The 16,883-nt window shown below is 44.2% G+C and overlaps 1 protein-coding gene across 1 annotated transcript in view; it reads left to right on the forward strand.

Moving 5' to 3' along the window:
• The first annotated feature begins 257 nt into the window (after nt 1–257).
• The window catches only part of FBXW4 (F-box and WD repeat domain containing 4), a 51,737-nt gene continuing 35,111 nt past the window's right edge, over nt 258–16,883 (forward strand). The window contains exons 1-5 of the mRNA XM_010000155.1: nt 258–304; nt 1,875–1,970; nt 4,675–4,860; nt 6,002–6,134; nt 8,644–8,738. Of these exons, the coding sequence (XP_009998457.1) occupies nt 258–304; nt 1,875–1,970; nt 4,675–4,860; nt 6,002–6,134; nt 8,644–8,738 (557 nt within the window). The remainder of the gene's footprint in view (nt 305–1,874; nt 1,971–4,674; nt 4,861–6,001; nt 6,135–8,643; nt 8,739–16,883) is intronic.

Consider the following 16,883-nt stretch of genomic DNA (forward strand, 5'->3'; position numbering starts at 1 on the left):
GCTTGATTTAACTTCTCTTCTGGTATAGGGGATCAAATGTGTCAGACCAACACTTGAAAATCATTGCAGCTGAGTCTCTGCTTCCATGGTATTTGCAAAGAGGAGGTATATGTGAGTCCAATTCCTATATCACCTTTCTCAAGGCCTCCAAATGTTGTCTCCTTTCTTGCCTCTATTTTGAATAAATAAAATGTCCAGGAAATAACAGTTGAAAGCTTCTGAGACATGTTTACATTAGATGGATCCACAGTTGCTACATGGAGGAGGCAGTCTGGATGAGTAATATCTCTATTAAAAGTAAAAGGTGCGTGTTACAGGAGTAACTGTGAACTGGTACTGTGGGCCAAGCCAATGAATGACTCTCCATTGAAATTCCTCTTTTGGCACCAGGAGGATCAAGGCCTGCCCCTCAACTAGAAAAGTGACGAGCAGTATAAGGAGGAGGCTTCTTTTTTGACCTTGGATTCACCTTTTTTGGAGCCTTGGAAATTACATCTAGTCTTAGTAGGGTTTGTGTGTTGAGCTCAGAATGTCTGGTTGGACCAGTATGTGTGGGGAGGGGGTTGTGGCCTGAGTGCATTTTCCATCACTATGCAACTCGGTGACTTAAAATCTGTATATGGGGAGAACTTAACTGAGGATTGAGTGTGGGGAGGAGAGTGTTTTGAAGTAATGAATGGAACTGGATGTAGGCGGAGGGCCTGAACTCTGTCTGTGAGAGTAATAAGCAATGAGGAGGCTACTGGACCTAACCTGACTTTTCAGTGCTGTGCGTTCATCTCAGTCACAGTCTGTGAGCTCGTAGGGCCAGACAGTGCTTGCTTTAAAACTGGAATTCATCTTCTTGCAACCTAGGCTAACTCTATAGTTTCCCTGTTTATTTGGTTGGTGTTTTTTTAAAGGCCTAGGAGAAATAAAGAGCTCATAGCTTCCTAAATTCAGTTTTATTTTGTATGCCTCTACTGCTCATAAACGTAAGAGTTGCAAAGTTTTCTAGGGGATGAAAATATTTTCTGTGTGTGATTTCTGTTTTTGTTTAAAATGGGTCACATGCCCAGGAATGCAGTCAAATTATAATGGTGACTAAGTGCCGGAAAACATAGAAAGGGGAGGGATGGGTGAGCAGAAAAAAAGGAGCCTGAGGCTATGGAAGGAAGGCTGGGAAAATGAGAATCTGGCCAGGCCTCAGGGTCAGGTTAGAGATTCCAACACCCATTACCAATTCCAGGAGATACTTATTTACAGGGAGCTAGTCTCTGTTTTAAAAATGGCAGAGGACCTAAAAATCCCACTTTTGGGATGTGGACTGGGGGCACAGTAAGGATGGGAGGAGGGAACCGGTCCTAATTGGGTACCAGTCCCCATCTCAAGGATCTTTCCTTCATCCTGTGCATCTGGGAACATTGCTGAGAAATGCATGGAAAGAGGAAAAACTCTTGTAGTCTAGTAAATGGTTCACTGTCCCCAGTTACAAAGGATGACTTAAAGAGTTTCTGCTTGCTTATACTTTTCTGATCTTTTCTACTTAAGCAGGTCCACCAAGGGTATTGAATAATCAAGTTTGATATGAGAAAGATGGGAGCTAAAGCAGCCTTTCTCTCCCTTCTTTAATCAACCTTGGATCATGAAAGCAAAACAGATATTGAAAAGCTGCTTGAATGGAGTATGTTCATGTAGACACGAGCTCAGTGTTCCTTTCTTGTCAATTCTCATGAGCGTGCTTGCTCTAGTCTGGATCATACACCATCAGTGTTTACCAGGTCATCATTTGTGGAACCAGAGTGAGAGCATACCTGTGACCAGCTTGAGTGTGTTTGTCGTCCATGTGGCATCAGTCCTGATTGCTAATCTCGTCTCTTTTCCTCTATCTGCAGAGCGGCTGGCATTCCAGTGAAGGAAAGGGTGAAAGTATCTCAGAACTGGAGGCACGGACGATGCCGCAGGGAGGCGGTCCTGAAATGGAAATGCAAGCAAGTGGCTCCTTTCTCTTCTGCTTTGTTCTGTGTCATCTGCTGTGGGGCCTTGGTTTTGCATCTGTACCCTGAAATGAGATGTTTCCTGCTCCTTGTGATCCACGGAGTCTTACAAGTGATTTCGCTGTCCTGTTTTGGGTGTTGCTGGCTAGCTGGATGTGGGGTAACTGGAGTTGCTGTCGTAGGGATTCACTCTGAGTCTCAAGAGTTCCTTTCTTAGTAAGAGCTTGAATTTGTCATCATCTGACCTGGGCGGTTCTAGTCTGATTTAGCAATATTCGCTACAGCATTCAAACTATTATGTTCCTATATGTTGGTGTATACCATGAGCAATTTTCTGTCCTACTCTCGCATTGACCACACCTTGATCCAGACATGGACTTGTGTCCCCCTCAAAATGCTTGGTTTGTCTCCCATGTTTTATCCTGGCCCCTAATTTGGATGTACAAATCTAAAAGGCTAATTCTTACGCTTCTTCATTGTTCTACCTTATGCTTATCTCCTTTACTTAAAAGCATATGTATATTTAACATTAATGGGAGGAGATTGTTGTTAAATTCTTGCTCCAAAGGTGTACTCAGCTTTCAAAGCAAAACAAAAGATAGGTTTCTTGTCTGAACAGCACATCTAAATTTTCAGCCTTCAGACAAGGAAAAATGAGAGAGACTGTGGTTTGTTAGCTGCTGAAGAACAGGGATCTGCTACTGGGCTTTCATACCTATTTGTGGTGCTTAAATTGAAGTGGTGGATAATGTGCCACTGCTTGTCTAAAGTCCTGGGAACAGCTGTAATGAGCAGAGTGGATTTTGGTGCAGGTTGTATACCTGCCTTTGAAGTGCTTGCAACCATCTGTGAAGACAGGCTCTCTGGATGTTAGAGATCATTACTAAACCAGCTTCCCAAGTGAAAAGGTAAGGACTGATTTAATGAGGCCACCATCCAAATTGCATCCTTTAATTTTCATCTATCCTGCTTCAAATTTGTTACTTCTCCTTATGAAAAAGTCATAGATAAAGGTAAAAAGCTAAAGAGCAGCAGGAGGAGAGCCACAGAAGCTGGCTGTAATCTAGGTAAGCTGGATATTCACTTGCTTTTAGAGGACTGCGTAGGAGTGGAGGAAGGAAGGGGAAATCAAAGCCCACCTAAAACCAAAGCTGCTGCTCCAAAAATGCCACTTATTTTTTCCATGCATCTGATCAAATCCCAGATGAATCTTATAACCTATGCTCAAGTGCTTTGTCCATATGACTAAAAGCCTGTTCTTGGAGATGAATGCAGGCAAGCAGGAACCTTCTATCTAATAAGCAATTGTGTCTTCTTGCTTTAGTTTCTGATAGTGATGTTATGATGTGCAGCTGTGAGCAATGGCTCTGACACAAAAAATCACGGCCTCTGCAGATGGATGAACTGCAAAAAAGAGGGAGACAGGTTTTTACAAAAAGATCCCTTGCTTTCAAGACAGTTTGTTCCTGAATAGTTTGAAAACTGAAAGGCTGCTCTGTGAAAAGGCTCTGGTTTTGCTCAATGTTTGCGTGAGTATTGGTAAACTCAGTAATGACTGCAGAGTGGAGGCCGTTTCATACATCCATGCCCTATAGGACATAAGCCCCTTTTCTCTTTGTATCTGGCCGTGCCGTATCCAGAAGGCCTATTTGCTCTCTGGTGGCTACACAAGAGCAAGACCTTGAGCAAAGAGCTCACTGCGTAGCTGTGCACTGTAGCCTGTTCTGTTTTCCGTGTTTTGGTTTTGTTTCCAGAACTAATAAAAATCTTGTGATGACAGACTTGATTCAGGCATTCTTTGACTGTCATTTTCTCTTCTTGGTCTCCCAGGAAGTGAAGCAATATTTTCTACTTGTAATTTCAATCTTCAAAATAATTTGGAAAAGCTTCTTTAGCTTGACCTGGATGCTGTCTGTAGAAATCTGCCACTGTCCCACAGATAGCAAGAGGCAGAAAGGATGTATGCACTCTTTTGAAAGATGGGCAACAGAAATCAAGAGGTTGCTCTGCAGTTGCTTTTGGCTCAGCAGTGGAAGAGATGTGAATGTAGAAAAATAACTCCTCTACATGATGCACAAAAAGTTCTTGGATAGCCTCAGGCTTACCCTGTTGCTATATGTATCAGCATACAGAGAATGCAGGAGGTGCAGGACTTCCTGTCTGTAGGGAGACCAGTGTTACTTGATGTGACCTGCTTCCATGCCCAGATGCATGTGAAACAGTGGCAGCTTTGTTGTCTCTGCTAGGGGGCATCAGCAGATAATGTGCAGGATCAAGACTGTTTACACCAAGAGCCTCATTTTGAAGGCTCTTTTAGAAATGCTCGACATAGCTTGCAAATAGTCTAGTTTCTTTACAAGTATAGTGCTTGTGAAGAGGAGTCAGGAAGCCTTAAGTATTTGCTGTCTAAACTCACTAGACTGTTGGCTATCTTTCAGAGATTCCATGCTTCCTTTTCGTCATCTCTTGGTTAGAAAAATGCCAGCAATATGATCTGCTTCATATGTTGCTGGAGAAGCTTCAATTCTTAGCTGTGCTACTATTTTAAACTCTGCTTTTGCATGTTACCAGCAGCTTGAACTTCACAGTTACCTTGAGTGGGCATATGCAAACTTTTTTTTCTTCTTCTTTTTGGTCTGTGACGTGTTTTGTTTTGTTTTCCCACTCCTGCGCATCCCAACCTGCTGTCTGTTTGCAGTTTGATGCCCTGGATGGAGCTGGATGGCGAGTATCTCTACCTGTCTCAAGCAGAGAACATCCATGCCTACCGGCTCTGTCCAGACGGTGCAGGTTTGCAGCGTCACCCTCAAGCTATCTTCTCTGGCCACCAGGAGGATGTATGTCGCTTTGTTCTTGTAAACTCCCACATCGTCAGTGGAGGGGGGTAAGTTGGGCAAATGAAGGAGCCCGAAGAGCGTGGCAGTGAGGTTGGCAAGATTGTGTGTAACTCCAGCCCAGAGCAGAGGGGTCAATCTTGCTACACAGAGTCCTCATGCTTGGCTGTGTTCAACTGCTGCTGCTTCCTCTCATAAGACAAAGCTCCTAGTATAGCAGTGGAGCAGCTGAGTTGCATGCTGTTGACCTTATAAAGTGTCCTTTTCTCTTTTGAATTTGTGTAGATGTCCACAGGATTGACTGATCAGACAATCCTGATGTGCAATTTTTGTTTCATTCTCTGTTAGAGTCAGGGTAGCTAGACTGTGTTCTAATATTCAGAACTGCTGATTAAGTGGGACCACAGTCTTTCTAGAGACAAGTGTGTGCTTATTAGACCTCCTGATATAATTTTGGAGAGGGAGGAAACTGCCAAGAATTCCTTCACACACCCCCTTCTCCAATTAATTTTGCATTTGACTGGCCTTTTTCAGTTACAGCAAATGACAGAACTGTTATTTATAAAGTTTTAGCTAATAATATATGCAGCACTCAAGCACAAAATTGGGAGATGCAAGCATGGCTGTCTGCCCTGGATTTCGTAAGACTCTTTCCTGTGAACTGTAGCTCAAAATTCTGGTGAAAATGAGGGTATTCCTTCAAAATTCCTGTATTGGTTGAACCTGTATTGGTTGAAAAAAGTCTTAAGTGTTTTTATAGTCAATTCAAAGCACAACACATGCACAGCTGCTCTGAAATGAATGAAAAGCTGAGACTTGGACACAGGTGAGAATGACCTCTTGTTTCCTTACTCCAGCCATTTTGCACCCAGTCAGGATTCTGGCAAGCTTATAGTGGTAGGAGTAGGAGTGGCTGCTATACTGGTTTCTGCAGCTTAAAACGAAGTGGAGGGTGGAAAGATACCCAGGAAAAATTTCATGTGTGGCAGATCAGACTTTGGCCAGATGTGGGATTGCAAGAGAGCAGGTGATGTGTGCAATGAGTGGAGGGTTAATAATGCTGGATAAATTTCAGCTCCCATGAGAGGTCAGTCCTGGTCTTTTTGTGGCACTCCTAAGCACTAATGGAAGGTGCATGTCCAAGGGAGAAGCAGCTGATACAAACTCCCTGCCTCGGGATTTGTTTTTCAGAGATGGAAATATTGTCCTTCACAAGATCCGTGGCTCTTACAGTGTCAAGTTCTCTGCGCACGAACAGGAGGTGAACTGTGTGGACTTCCAAGGTGGCCTCATTGTCAGTGGCTCCCGGGACAGAACAGCAAAGGTGAGCAGTGATGTTCCAGCTGCAGATGCTGCTGCAGAGGTGACCTCAGAGGTCTTGTGCCATGAATGTTTAAGTGTCAGCAGAACTGTCGTGAGCCCTGTCTTTGTGTCGGCAGGAGAAGAGCTGGGTATCTTGGTGTAGGCTCGTGTCTCTGAAAAGATGCTTGCTGTGCCAAGCTTTTGAGAAAGAGACTTGGCAGTACTTTGACATAAACTGCTGTTTTAAACTAGGAAATACAGAAGGCAGCAGCTGATGTTTTGATTCTTTCACTGTACATCCAACACTGTAGTGGAGATCCATGCCAGTTAGTCTGAAATTTGCCATATGTATTTTAAGCACATCCTTGCTTTGGAATGCAGTGCCGCTTCACATGCGCTCTGTTATATATTCAGTCTCTTGAAAGGGTAGCATGGTGTCTTCCCAATCTGTGGGCTTGTGTTTTATTTATTTGTGGTTTGTGGGTTATGGTGAGGGATTTTTTTTTAATTTTTTTTTTAATGGTTCTTGGTTTGCAAACCAGTAGTGAAGTTAGACTATAAATACTGCTGGCACCCATTTTTCTTTTCCTGCTGGCATCACTGAATCCTTTAACATAATTTTTTGGCTGTTTCTTTTTGAGGCAGGACCTTGTTGATTCGTTATGTTTTGTTTTGTTTTGTATTTCTGGGTCTGGTTGGCAGTGCTGTGTTCCTACACAGACCTAGAAAGCTGTTCTCCTGAGCTGTAACCAGCTCTAGTTTAGTAGTTTAGGAAACTCCAGATAGGTGTTTCACCCATGTCCTGCTAGCAAGACGCAGTACCAGTAGCATCTTCGCAACCACTAGTTTCATTGTTGGAAGTGGTTGCTTTACGTTGAGAGCTTTGGCTATTGCTCAGGGATACTCTTGCTCCCTGTTACGTATTGTAGAGCATTAATGGAGGTAAGAGGAAAAATTGCTATTCCTGTTTTGTAAGAAGGGAAGCTGGGACAAAGATGGACTTAGATGTCTCTTTCAATATTTTTTTAGGAGCTATGTGATAATGGGTAATTGGCAGGCTGCTGAGCAGTATGACTGTGTCTGTAGTCATTGGTGTCTCTGTACTCCTGGGTAAAATCACTCCCAAGTAAAGCAGTGCTCAGATGCAAAGAGCACTGCTGGGAAGGCTTTTGGGCCTCCTGGGAGCAAGGCCTTGATGCTGCTTTGTCTCACACTTAGGCAGGGCTACTTCTCCCTGCTTCGTGGAGCCTCTTTGCTGAGAGAATGCCTTCTTGCTGCTTCCCTGGCAGCTAGAGGACAGACCTCCCCGACCTTAAGGATAAATTCCTGAAGACCAGAAGGGAATTTAAGGCTGTTTTTCTTGGAGCTAGCGTGAGATCTTGCCCACCCAGTGCTCCCTGCAGCACAGGCTCTAGGGATGTTCACCTTTTATTTTTTATCATCTCTTCTGTAGGCTGTCTTGTTTGCATGAATGAGACTCTTGGAGGGTGGAAGGGAATCCCTTCCAGCCTTTTAAAGGGGCTCTAAGTGTCTAAGCTATTGAGGACTCAGCTGAGTGTTGATTAGGACTAAGCCCTGAAGAGCTGCTAATGTACATTCCTATGTGATAGGCACCAGATAGTGTGCTCTGAGCAATATTTTTAACCTGTAGGAGATAGGGATGCCTTAAAAGAGTTAAGCTTTTCTGCTGCTTTTGCTGACACTAGGTGCTAAATTCCCCACTGACAAGAATAGCCTGCAATCCTTGGCATTATCAACAAACAAACAAATAGGGCATTCCCAGCTTTGAAGTCTTGAAGTGAAACATTGGGGGTCAGTTACACAGAACCTTGGGCCAAGAATGAAGGCAAGGTTGAGAAAATGAGGGCCACAAGCAGAGGCCTCAACAATAATCTGGGGGGCTTTATTAGGACCCAGAAACAAAGGAGGGGGTCTGGTGAACTGGTGGAAGGGGATGTGTATATATGCGCTGGTGGGGGAGGCGAGAGATCATCTCACTTTGTCAATGAGCGGGGGGGGCTATTTGAAAATAGTCTGAGGTACATTTAAGAAGCTTGGTTGAAAAGGGGTGGGTTTATAAAAAATTATTTTACTGGATAGCGAGCAATTGATTTTGTAGATAATGTGAATGGAAATTTTTCAGGGATGGTAAAAGTCTTCCCATGCTGTTCAAGTGAACAGCAGAGATTTGAAAAAATCCCACTTCTTGTTTATTTAACTGCAGAAGATGAGAAGCCTCTGTGGTGAGTGTTACCCTAGAGAGCGTGGTGATGATGGGGGTGCTCTCTCTGTTACCAGTGGGGTGGAAGGTCATACTCATAAGTTGAACCTTTGTGTAACTTTAAGTACTTGTTTCTGCCAGCCTTTGAAGGCTCTGCTCTTTCAGAACAAGTAATAGGAATTCAGGGAGAGGATCTTGGGAAAGGTGAGCATAGCAGTTTTGGCAACTCTTTTGGCACAGTGTTGGCAACATGCGTCTTACCTTCTGCACCTTCTGGGTGATGTGGCATAACATGCATCTCTCTCTTCAGGTTTGGTCACTGTCTGCGGGCAGAGTCGGGCAGTGTCTACATACAGTGCAGACAGAGGATCGAGTGTGGTCCATTGCTATCAGCCCATTATTAAGGTAACTGCAAACTCTTTATTCCAAATTTCCAACAGAGAGAAGTAAAGGACTTGGATAGACTGTGTATCCACAAATCTCCAAGGCACCAATGTGACACTTCAGGGACTTGATTTGGGTGGAGGACGATCAGGTGCTTGTGTCTGCAGTGGGAGCTCAGGGAAGAGCTTGTGGTTTTTGTTCTCTGTAACAGTGGAGTGATATGCTCATAAAGAGACTGTGAATATGGCCCTGTGTTCCTGTTACAGTCTCAGATGAGACCTGCTCATTCTTTCTTGCAGGGTGAACTCTGGCTTGCTAATTAGAAGCAATGAGCCAGATTCTCTTGAGGTTTTGTATACTGAAAAGATGCCAACTTGTATTCTCATTCTGTGGCAGAAGAAATGCCAAACAAAAAGCTCCCTTCTTTGGCAGCTGTGTGCAGTGGTTAGAGCTCAGTTTTCTTGGAGCAAGCTGGACTAAGAAAGGTGGAGGTGGAGTTGAGGAATGAGGTTTTCCAGCCTCTATTGTCTGTAGCTTTGTACTTCTGGTGTGGGCATAATGCTGCAACTTCAGCATGGGAGGTAAGGGCAATAGCTACACCAGTTTGTTCCAGAGTATAGTTCCAAGTGCTCCTGTTCTTGAGGAAGTGAAAATCTGAGAAATTTGTACTCTTGCTGTTAAAATCTTACAGTGATCAAAATCCATCTGTTGCTGTTGGTTCACTGGTTAGCTGGTCTTCTGCCTGCAAAGGAGATTATTCCTCAGCTTTTTTCAAGGAAGAGAATAAGAAGAGCTGTCCTTGCTGGCCATGTGATCTCTGCAACTAGTGAATTTTACAAAAATTCCAAAATACTTCCCACAACTGTTGTCCTCATTAAATTTCCAAACTCGTTTTGCAGGCATTCCAACTTATTGGTATGGAGCTAATGGTGTTATCAGGAAAATGACCCTTGAGGCCTGCTATGATTTTGTTGTTCCCTTCTCCTATTGCTTAGAGTGAGACAGTGTTTTTCAAGAAGTGTCGTGTGCATTAATGCTGCTGCAGGATGTTAGATAGAAACCTTTTGCTGTCTGTGCTGCAAGGGACCCTTTTCTAGCAGACAGGCTCTGGCTCTAGCACTGTGGCTGGTTAGAGCCCAGTGGCATGCTGCTTCCTACTCCTAAGTGATGACCTATCGAGGTGGCCTCTTGTCAGGACAGTGTTCCTCTCCCTAGTGTGCACGCTTGTGCACACTCTCTGTCACAATATTTACCCATAGTCTCCCCACCCCCACTTTCCTCCCTGCAGGGTGATAAATGGGAGGTGGTGGAACAGCTACCCCATGAACAAGCGGGCTTAAACTGTGCACTCTTATTTTGTTTATGAGACTGTGGACTGTACTAGTCCCTGCTAGTCCACCCTGCCACTCCCCACCTTACCCTTCATATTTTGGGGAGGGGGGTGTGGAGAATTAGAGCCAATTAGACACGTCATTAATTCTTCAATTTGACGGCTGATATAGCAGGGCCTGAAACACGCTGCTGACCTCGTATAATGGGAACCCTGCTCCTTAACATATTGACGATGGGAGAAGTTAATTAAAATTCCACAGAGAGAAGGTGTCGGCTAACCTATAAACCTGTCTCTTCTCAGAACAAATCGCAGCCATCCTAGAAGAGAGAGAGGATCAGAGCAGGGGGGCATGTGGTGGGGGAGGGTCAGGGCAAGGGGCAGGGGAGATGAATTTTTCACTAATAGGTTTTATTGCTTGCTGTCTAATGAGGGTGAGTATCAAGAAGATAATATCTGGTTTCTAGCAGGGTCTGCTTTGGGGAGCTCTGTGGTTTCTGTTTTATTTGTAAGAACCTATATTTTACCCATCTGCATTCCCTATGCACTTGTGTGTGAAGCTTTTCCTCCCTTGTAGTCCCCATCCTTCTTGCCAGGGCTTGGATGTGTTTGCTCATCAGTGAGGCTGATCATGGCCTATAACCTCCACTTCCTCCTAAACATTTGACATGCCCTCCCAGCTCTGCCTTCTTGCTTACCCTGGTGTAATCCGAGAGACTCTCTGTAAGAATGGATAGTTCTGCTGGTATAGAACTGCTGTAGAATCTGGCTCTGATCACCTATGTATTTTGGCCCATCGTTGCTGAAAACCCATCAGCTCTCTCTATGATGGACACACAGAGCTCAAGAACAGCTCACAGCAGTTGTATGTGGTGGGGTAGGAGCAGGGAGGGCTCCTCTAGCCATTTGAAAGTGCTTTGGAGAGGGTCCAGTTTCCTGACCTGGCCTGGAGGTTTGCCAGGACTAAGACTCTGTAGAGTAGTCAATGTTGTATTCTTACTGAATCTCAGCTGTTAACAGACAGGACTGAAACTTTTCTTCTTACTTTTCAGTGTTACCTCCCTCTGTATAAAGCTTCCTTAGAAAGAATCCTATGCACTTCTCAACCACAGCTAGGGTTTTCTGCTGTGTCTGCTGCAGTCCAGCAGAGCAGGACAGTGCCTGTACACCCAAACTGAACTTCAGAGAATTGTGCTCTTAAAGCGCAGCTCCTCTGGCTTCAGGCATCTTTTTTGAGTATTCTGTTTTGAGTTGTCCACAGTTTTCCCTGTGTCACTAGAGAGATCCTCCTACAGATGTGCTGAGTTAGGGAGAAGGCTTCCTTGCTCTTCATGTAGTGATGCTGGGCTGGATGATTGGAAGGTCCTCAAACAGAATGATGCCCATAAGGGAGATTAAGTAGAGTAAAAGGCAGTAAAAAGGGTATCAAGAGTATTGGATCTCCTCCTCTTATTGTGCAGGGGAGAGTTATGCCTAGTCCTTTCTATAACCTTTTCAGCCACAGAAGTGCCTTCACATCCGTGTGTGTTAGTGGAGCTTCATGGCTGTGGGGATCCCTAACAGTGCTCTACAGGGTAGTGGGGATGGGAAAGCGCATTGTGTTCCTTCGGAGTTTTTAGCAAGTCTTCTGCACAGGTGAGCTTGTCAGTGTGCTTGGGACAGCAGGTGCCACATTGTGTGTCACATCAGTGACTAGAGAGGTCTCTTAAGAGTATCCTTAAAATAGGATACTTAAAATAAGGGTGACTCAGCTAGCTCTGGCAACTGGTTTAATTGGTCTCCAAAGCTGTCCTTCTACATGTATTGGTAAAATGCTGTGCTTACAGAGAGACTCTGCAGCCTAAGCCATGTTTCTTAGCTGCTTGTAATCCCTTCCCCCCGGCCCCGAGTTCATTTGGCTTTTGAACTCTGCGTCATGCAGATGTTAAACTTTCATTTACTGGTGCTTACTGCAGTGACTTATGTGTGCTCAGGGACCAGAGCAAGCCTGAGTGCAGTGGACCAATTTAAATGTGCAAAGTGAGGCAAACCCAGAGATTTCTAATGGAGTAGTGGCACCTTCATGCTTTGTGATTCCCTGAGGTGGCAGTAGCCAAAGAAGAGAAGTGACCACTGTACACTGCTTAATTTGAGGGATAGGTTTATGGAGAAAATGAGGTCCAATTGCCTGGCATTTATGCCTGCAGAAACTTAAGGCTTATGATATACATTGTACTACTGAAATGTTCCTTTATTGAGGGGAAAATTAATTGCTTTTTTTTTCATAACGGTAAAGCTTGTAAGCTGGCAGGGAAAGAAAAAAGTGGATTTTGATATTGAATTTGTTGTTAATCTTGGATTCAGAAATGGTTTGGCGTTGGATTATAAAAAGTATTCAAATCTAAACTGGCTTCTGCTGGGTCTGGCCACTGGCATTTGCTATTTAGGTTTTAAAATATTTATCATGACACCTAGTCTTCACATATTGTACTTGAAGTGTGTCGGTTTTTAAACTAAGAGAAGACATGATGGAGGCATAAAAGTGGTTTTCAATGTGCAACTGTAGGTAGAGAGTTAGGAAACCTTTGGTGCAATGTGGAACAACATCAGGCAACCATAATATGCCTGATCGCAGCAGAGTTGTTCTTCAGGTCTGTAAGCCCAAAAATGGTCTCTCCTTTTCCAAATGTATAATTGGTCTATTGCAGTACATGTCTCCTTGCAAATGTTTCCTTGCTGAAGTGCAAATTTACTTCAGAGAGGAGGAAAGTTTGCACCCAAAACTAGTTCTCTGCCTTGAATGTTTATTTTAAAGGAAAATGAGTAGTTCTGTGAGCAGTTGCACTTAAAAAGCCAGGCTTGCTCCATCTCTTCTATTTATGCACTGTTGTAGTTGAGACCTGACTTTTCTATTTTAGGGTGCTAATTTGAATCTCTGTTAATCTATTTGCCTCTCCCATGGAATGTTATGGAGAAGTATTTGGGAAGACCTCTGCCTCCATGGACAGCCTCAGACAAATTACAAAATGTACCCCAAACTTGCTGGGAAAAGGAAGGAAGGGAGAGGTTACTGACAGGCACCTTAACTGAATGGGCCTGCCTCTTCCTTTGAGAACAAGCCACATTATTAATTCTGAGGGCTCATTTATAATGGTTATCTGGAAACTTTTTGTGAAACAATCTGATCTTGCAGATTGCATTAGTGCAAAACAACCCACTTGAGACGGAGCAACAACCAGTGGTTTTAACTGTACAACTGATGCCCTAACGTGCAGCAGTTAAAATGTCTGATAATGTTCCCCCCACCCTCGTTTCTTGCTCCACTTTTATCAGCAGATATCCCCTACTGCACATTGAGATGAGCTGTTGGCTGTAACGGTGCTCTGTTTTGACCTAGCTTTGCACAGTTAACCTCTCTGAATGTGCTAGGACTTGGGACAAGTAACTGGGTTTTATTCTAGTTTGTGCATTGCCAGCAAAATAGCAGGCAGCAATAGGTCTGCTGTCCTTTGGGAGCTCTATAGAGCCTGGTTGGTTTGAATAATTGAGAGGGGACTCTGACCTGCAGCTGTTTCTTAAGCGGGGGCAGGAAGAACCTGCTCAACTGTGAGATCCCAGGGTGGACTTGCAGAGTTAGTGGTGGCGTGAACTACCATCTCTTACTGACCTTGGAGAGTGTTCTGGATGTGGGTTTCTATATATATGCAATACTCATAACTGACTTGGTGCTCTTTCAACCCCAAGCTGAAGAGCAGGAAATGAGTATCGGTTTCTCCCCTCTGGAGCTAAAATGACACCTGTGTTATCCATGTGCCCTGACTGTTCTCTTGATGTTGGGAGGAAGAAGACTTTGTTTTATCTTCTTTAATGGTATAATAATGAATCTTTTTGGTCTTCTTCACATGGTTGAACTCATGAACATACATGTCCATTTTCCCTCTCCTCTAGAAACAAACACATTTGCAAACATCTCAATAGGTTGAGGAACTAAAACTTAACTTTCTTTAGTTTCTTTCCTTTGCCATCTAAAGCTGCCATGACTGATAACTTGCTCCTGTTTTGTCACTTTTGGCTTATACTCTCTATATATTATATTTTCTGTGAATGAATTGGCTCACTAGTGGTTTTGGGCAGGTGAGCAGGTTTTGGGAGGCAGTGAGTTAGAACCCAGGCATCTGTTTCTAATCCTATGGAACTGTTGCATATTGAAATCCACACACACACGCCCAGTTTTTTATCATCATTCTCCTTGCTTGAGGGGAAAGTCTACCTCGGAAAGCTTGAAGGAAGCATCTTGTGCTGCTTGGTTTGTGCAGGAGAAGCAATGTCTGTTTAATCGATGTGACAGAAGAAACTTAGTTGCGGGGGCTGGCAGACTTTATGGTTTGAGGTTTCTATTTCCAGTTTGCAATCCTTTTCTCTTTGCTTTTTAAATTTGCAGAGGGAGAAGGTAACTTCACCAGACCTTGGCTGCTGTTTACCTTTGCTCACTTGTGCAGTGTGCCTTTGTTTTTCCACCTTTGATCAGTGTCCTGCCAACAGATAATTTAGCAATTGCATCCCAGGGTGGAAGTGTGGAGTTAATGTTAAAATTAGGGGTTTTTTTCCTTTCCTAACTTCTGTGGCTGATGGAGCAGAGAAGGGGAGAGGGGAGGTGAAGGGGGCCATAAATTCTAGACCTAGTGATTCTGCTTCTTGTAGAGAAACTAAAGCCTCTGATGTCTCTTCAGCACTTTCATTAACATTTAAATTAAGGGTTTGTTTTTCAGTCGGCTCCAGTCACAGCCCTTTCATAGCCTGACACATGGACGCTGTTCTCTCTCTCTCTTTCTTTCCAGCTTGCAAATCAGTGTACAATAGTAATCACTGCCATAGTTGTGTTTTTTTTCTGATCTCTCAGAGGGCAGTGACCTGACAAGCTCTACCAGACTTTCAAAGAGAATCACAAACAGAGTGCAAAGGTAGATGAGCAGGAGGATGCCAGGTTTCACTCCTACAATTAGAGTGGTGTCTGTTCCCTCCCCTGCCTTTCAAAGGGCTGCTTTTAGGGGTGGGGAGGGACAGAGAGGGATGGATGGACCTTTCTTGGAGAGCCCCAGGTGCAAATGTCTCTAACCAGGTTCAGCTTCCACTGTTACTCCTCCTAGATGAGGCCAGAGATGTAAGCTTTGAGGATGCAGCTTTGCCCTGAGGTGGGAAGTGTAGCTATAGTGTCCTAAGATAGCAGCCTAGCCCCTCTAAAGCAGTGTTGATTCACTCTGAGGGCAGCAGGAAGCTGGTCCTCAGCCTGCCATTGGCATTTGAAAGGAGGGCGATAGGGGAGGATATTGCCCTGAAGAAAGAAACTCACTTCTGTCTTCTGTACTGCAGTGCTGAAGTCCTGTCTGCTCTGAGCACTGCAGTACAGTGTACTCTTCTACTTGCTTTAACAATTGTGTAAGAGCCAAGGAACAAGGAGACAGTTTAAGCAATGGAGAAGTGGTATAGTAGGATCAGTATAAATACGTGAATCTTTGTTCCAGAGCTCTTTTGGAATCTTCTGTTTCTCTCCTACCCAGCTGGTCACCACTGGTAGGCCATTGCCTTCTGTGTGGTCTCTGACGGGAGTTGGATAAATCTGAGTGGCACTAAATCTGGTTCATGAGCTAAAAGTGAATAAAAGGCAGAGGAAAATTAGCCAAAACATGGGTGAAGTGTTTACTGTAATGAAACCTCCAGTTTGGTTGCTGTGACTGTCACACTGTTCCTGTCTTCATGCTGCCACCACCCCAACTTTACTTGCCTTTCACCAAGAGCTTGATCCAGATAGGCTTAGAAGGATGCCAACAGGATGAGAGCAGTAAGCTGACAATGGCATTGAGAAGGGCATTCCCTGCATGCTGGTAGATGTGGTGCATAAAAAGGAGTGGCCAAAAGTTTTTTTTCAAGATTGGTCTTAAGTGTGCCAGTGGTGGACATGATTTATACCATGTGACTCTTCTAGAGGACCCAATTAAAAATCATGCACTTGAGAAGCCTCCTATATATGCTAGAAAATGTTTCTGTTCTTGGGTTTGGATTTTTTTGCCTTTTTGTATGAACTACCACAGACTAGTTTGTCACTACTTGTGTCACTGTTGTCAAATTGAAGTAGTGTTTCTAACTGTTCTGTTATTGAGTGTATGGTGATGACCCTTAGGCAGTGACACAGAATAACTTCCCAGGGACAGGTGATCTTGTCCATATCCCGAGTGCTCTGGAGCTGTGTGGTAGGATGTGCTTATCTGATCTGGCCCATGCTCTTAACTGTTTTGTACCACCCTTCTGGTTGCTCTGTTGCTGCAGGTGGGTCCTAACTCCTCTCTGTGAGATTTCTGCATAGTCCTAAGAACAACCACCATCAACGTCATCTTGGTATCTTCATCCTGTGTAATGCAAGGGGCATTCAGAATATCTGTACTGCACTGCTGACTTCCATCCACTCTTCCAGGTGCTTCAGCTTTTGGAGGTTCATAGGTTCATGTCTACTGAGTTTTCCTTCTTCAGGGCCCAGTGTTGGATGACGCTGAGCATGTTTGGTGAAGCCCACTGCCTGCACAGACCAAAGCTATTGAGAATGTGAAAGAGGATGCTTAGTATTAGTGACACAGGGTCCGTAATCATGATTTTTACTCCAGTATTGCTCAGTCTGTAACTTTTCAATGAGGAAAGCTTCTAATTTAAGCTCTCCTGAGGCTGGATGCAAGGATGGAGCCCAGCTCAGCTGCCCCAGAGGTACTCGGGGCAAGTGTGCTGCTGTGCTAACTGGGATGACTCCTCCTAAATTCTCTTTGGAAGTTCTACTGTATTTTTGTGGGGGGGGGGGTGAAGGGGGGGGG

This window comes from Chaetura pelagica, unplaced genomic scaffold, assembly GCF_000747805.2.
Source record: "Chaetura pelagica isolate M959 unplaced genomic scaffold, ChaPel_1.0 scaffold436, whole genome shotgun sequence".
In the NCBI taxonomy this organism is placed as follows: Eukaryota; Metazoa; Chordata; class Aves; order Apodiformes; family Apodidae; genus Chaetura; species Chaetura pelagica.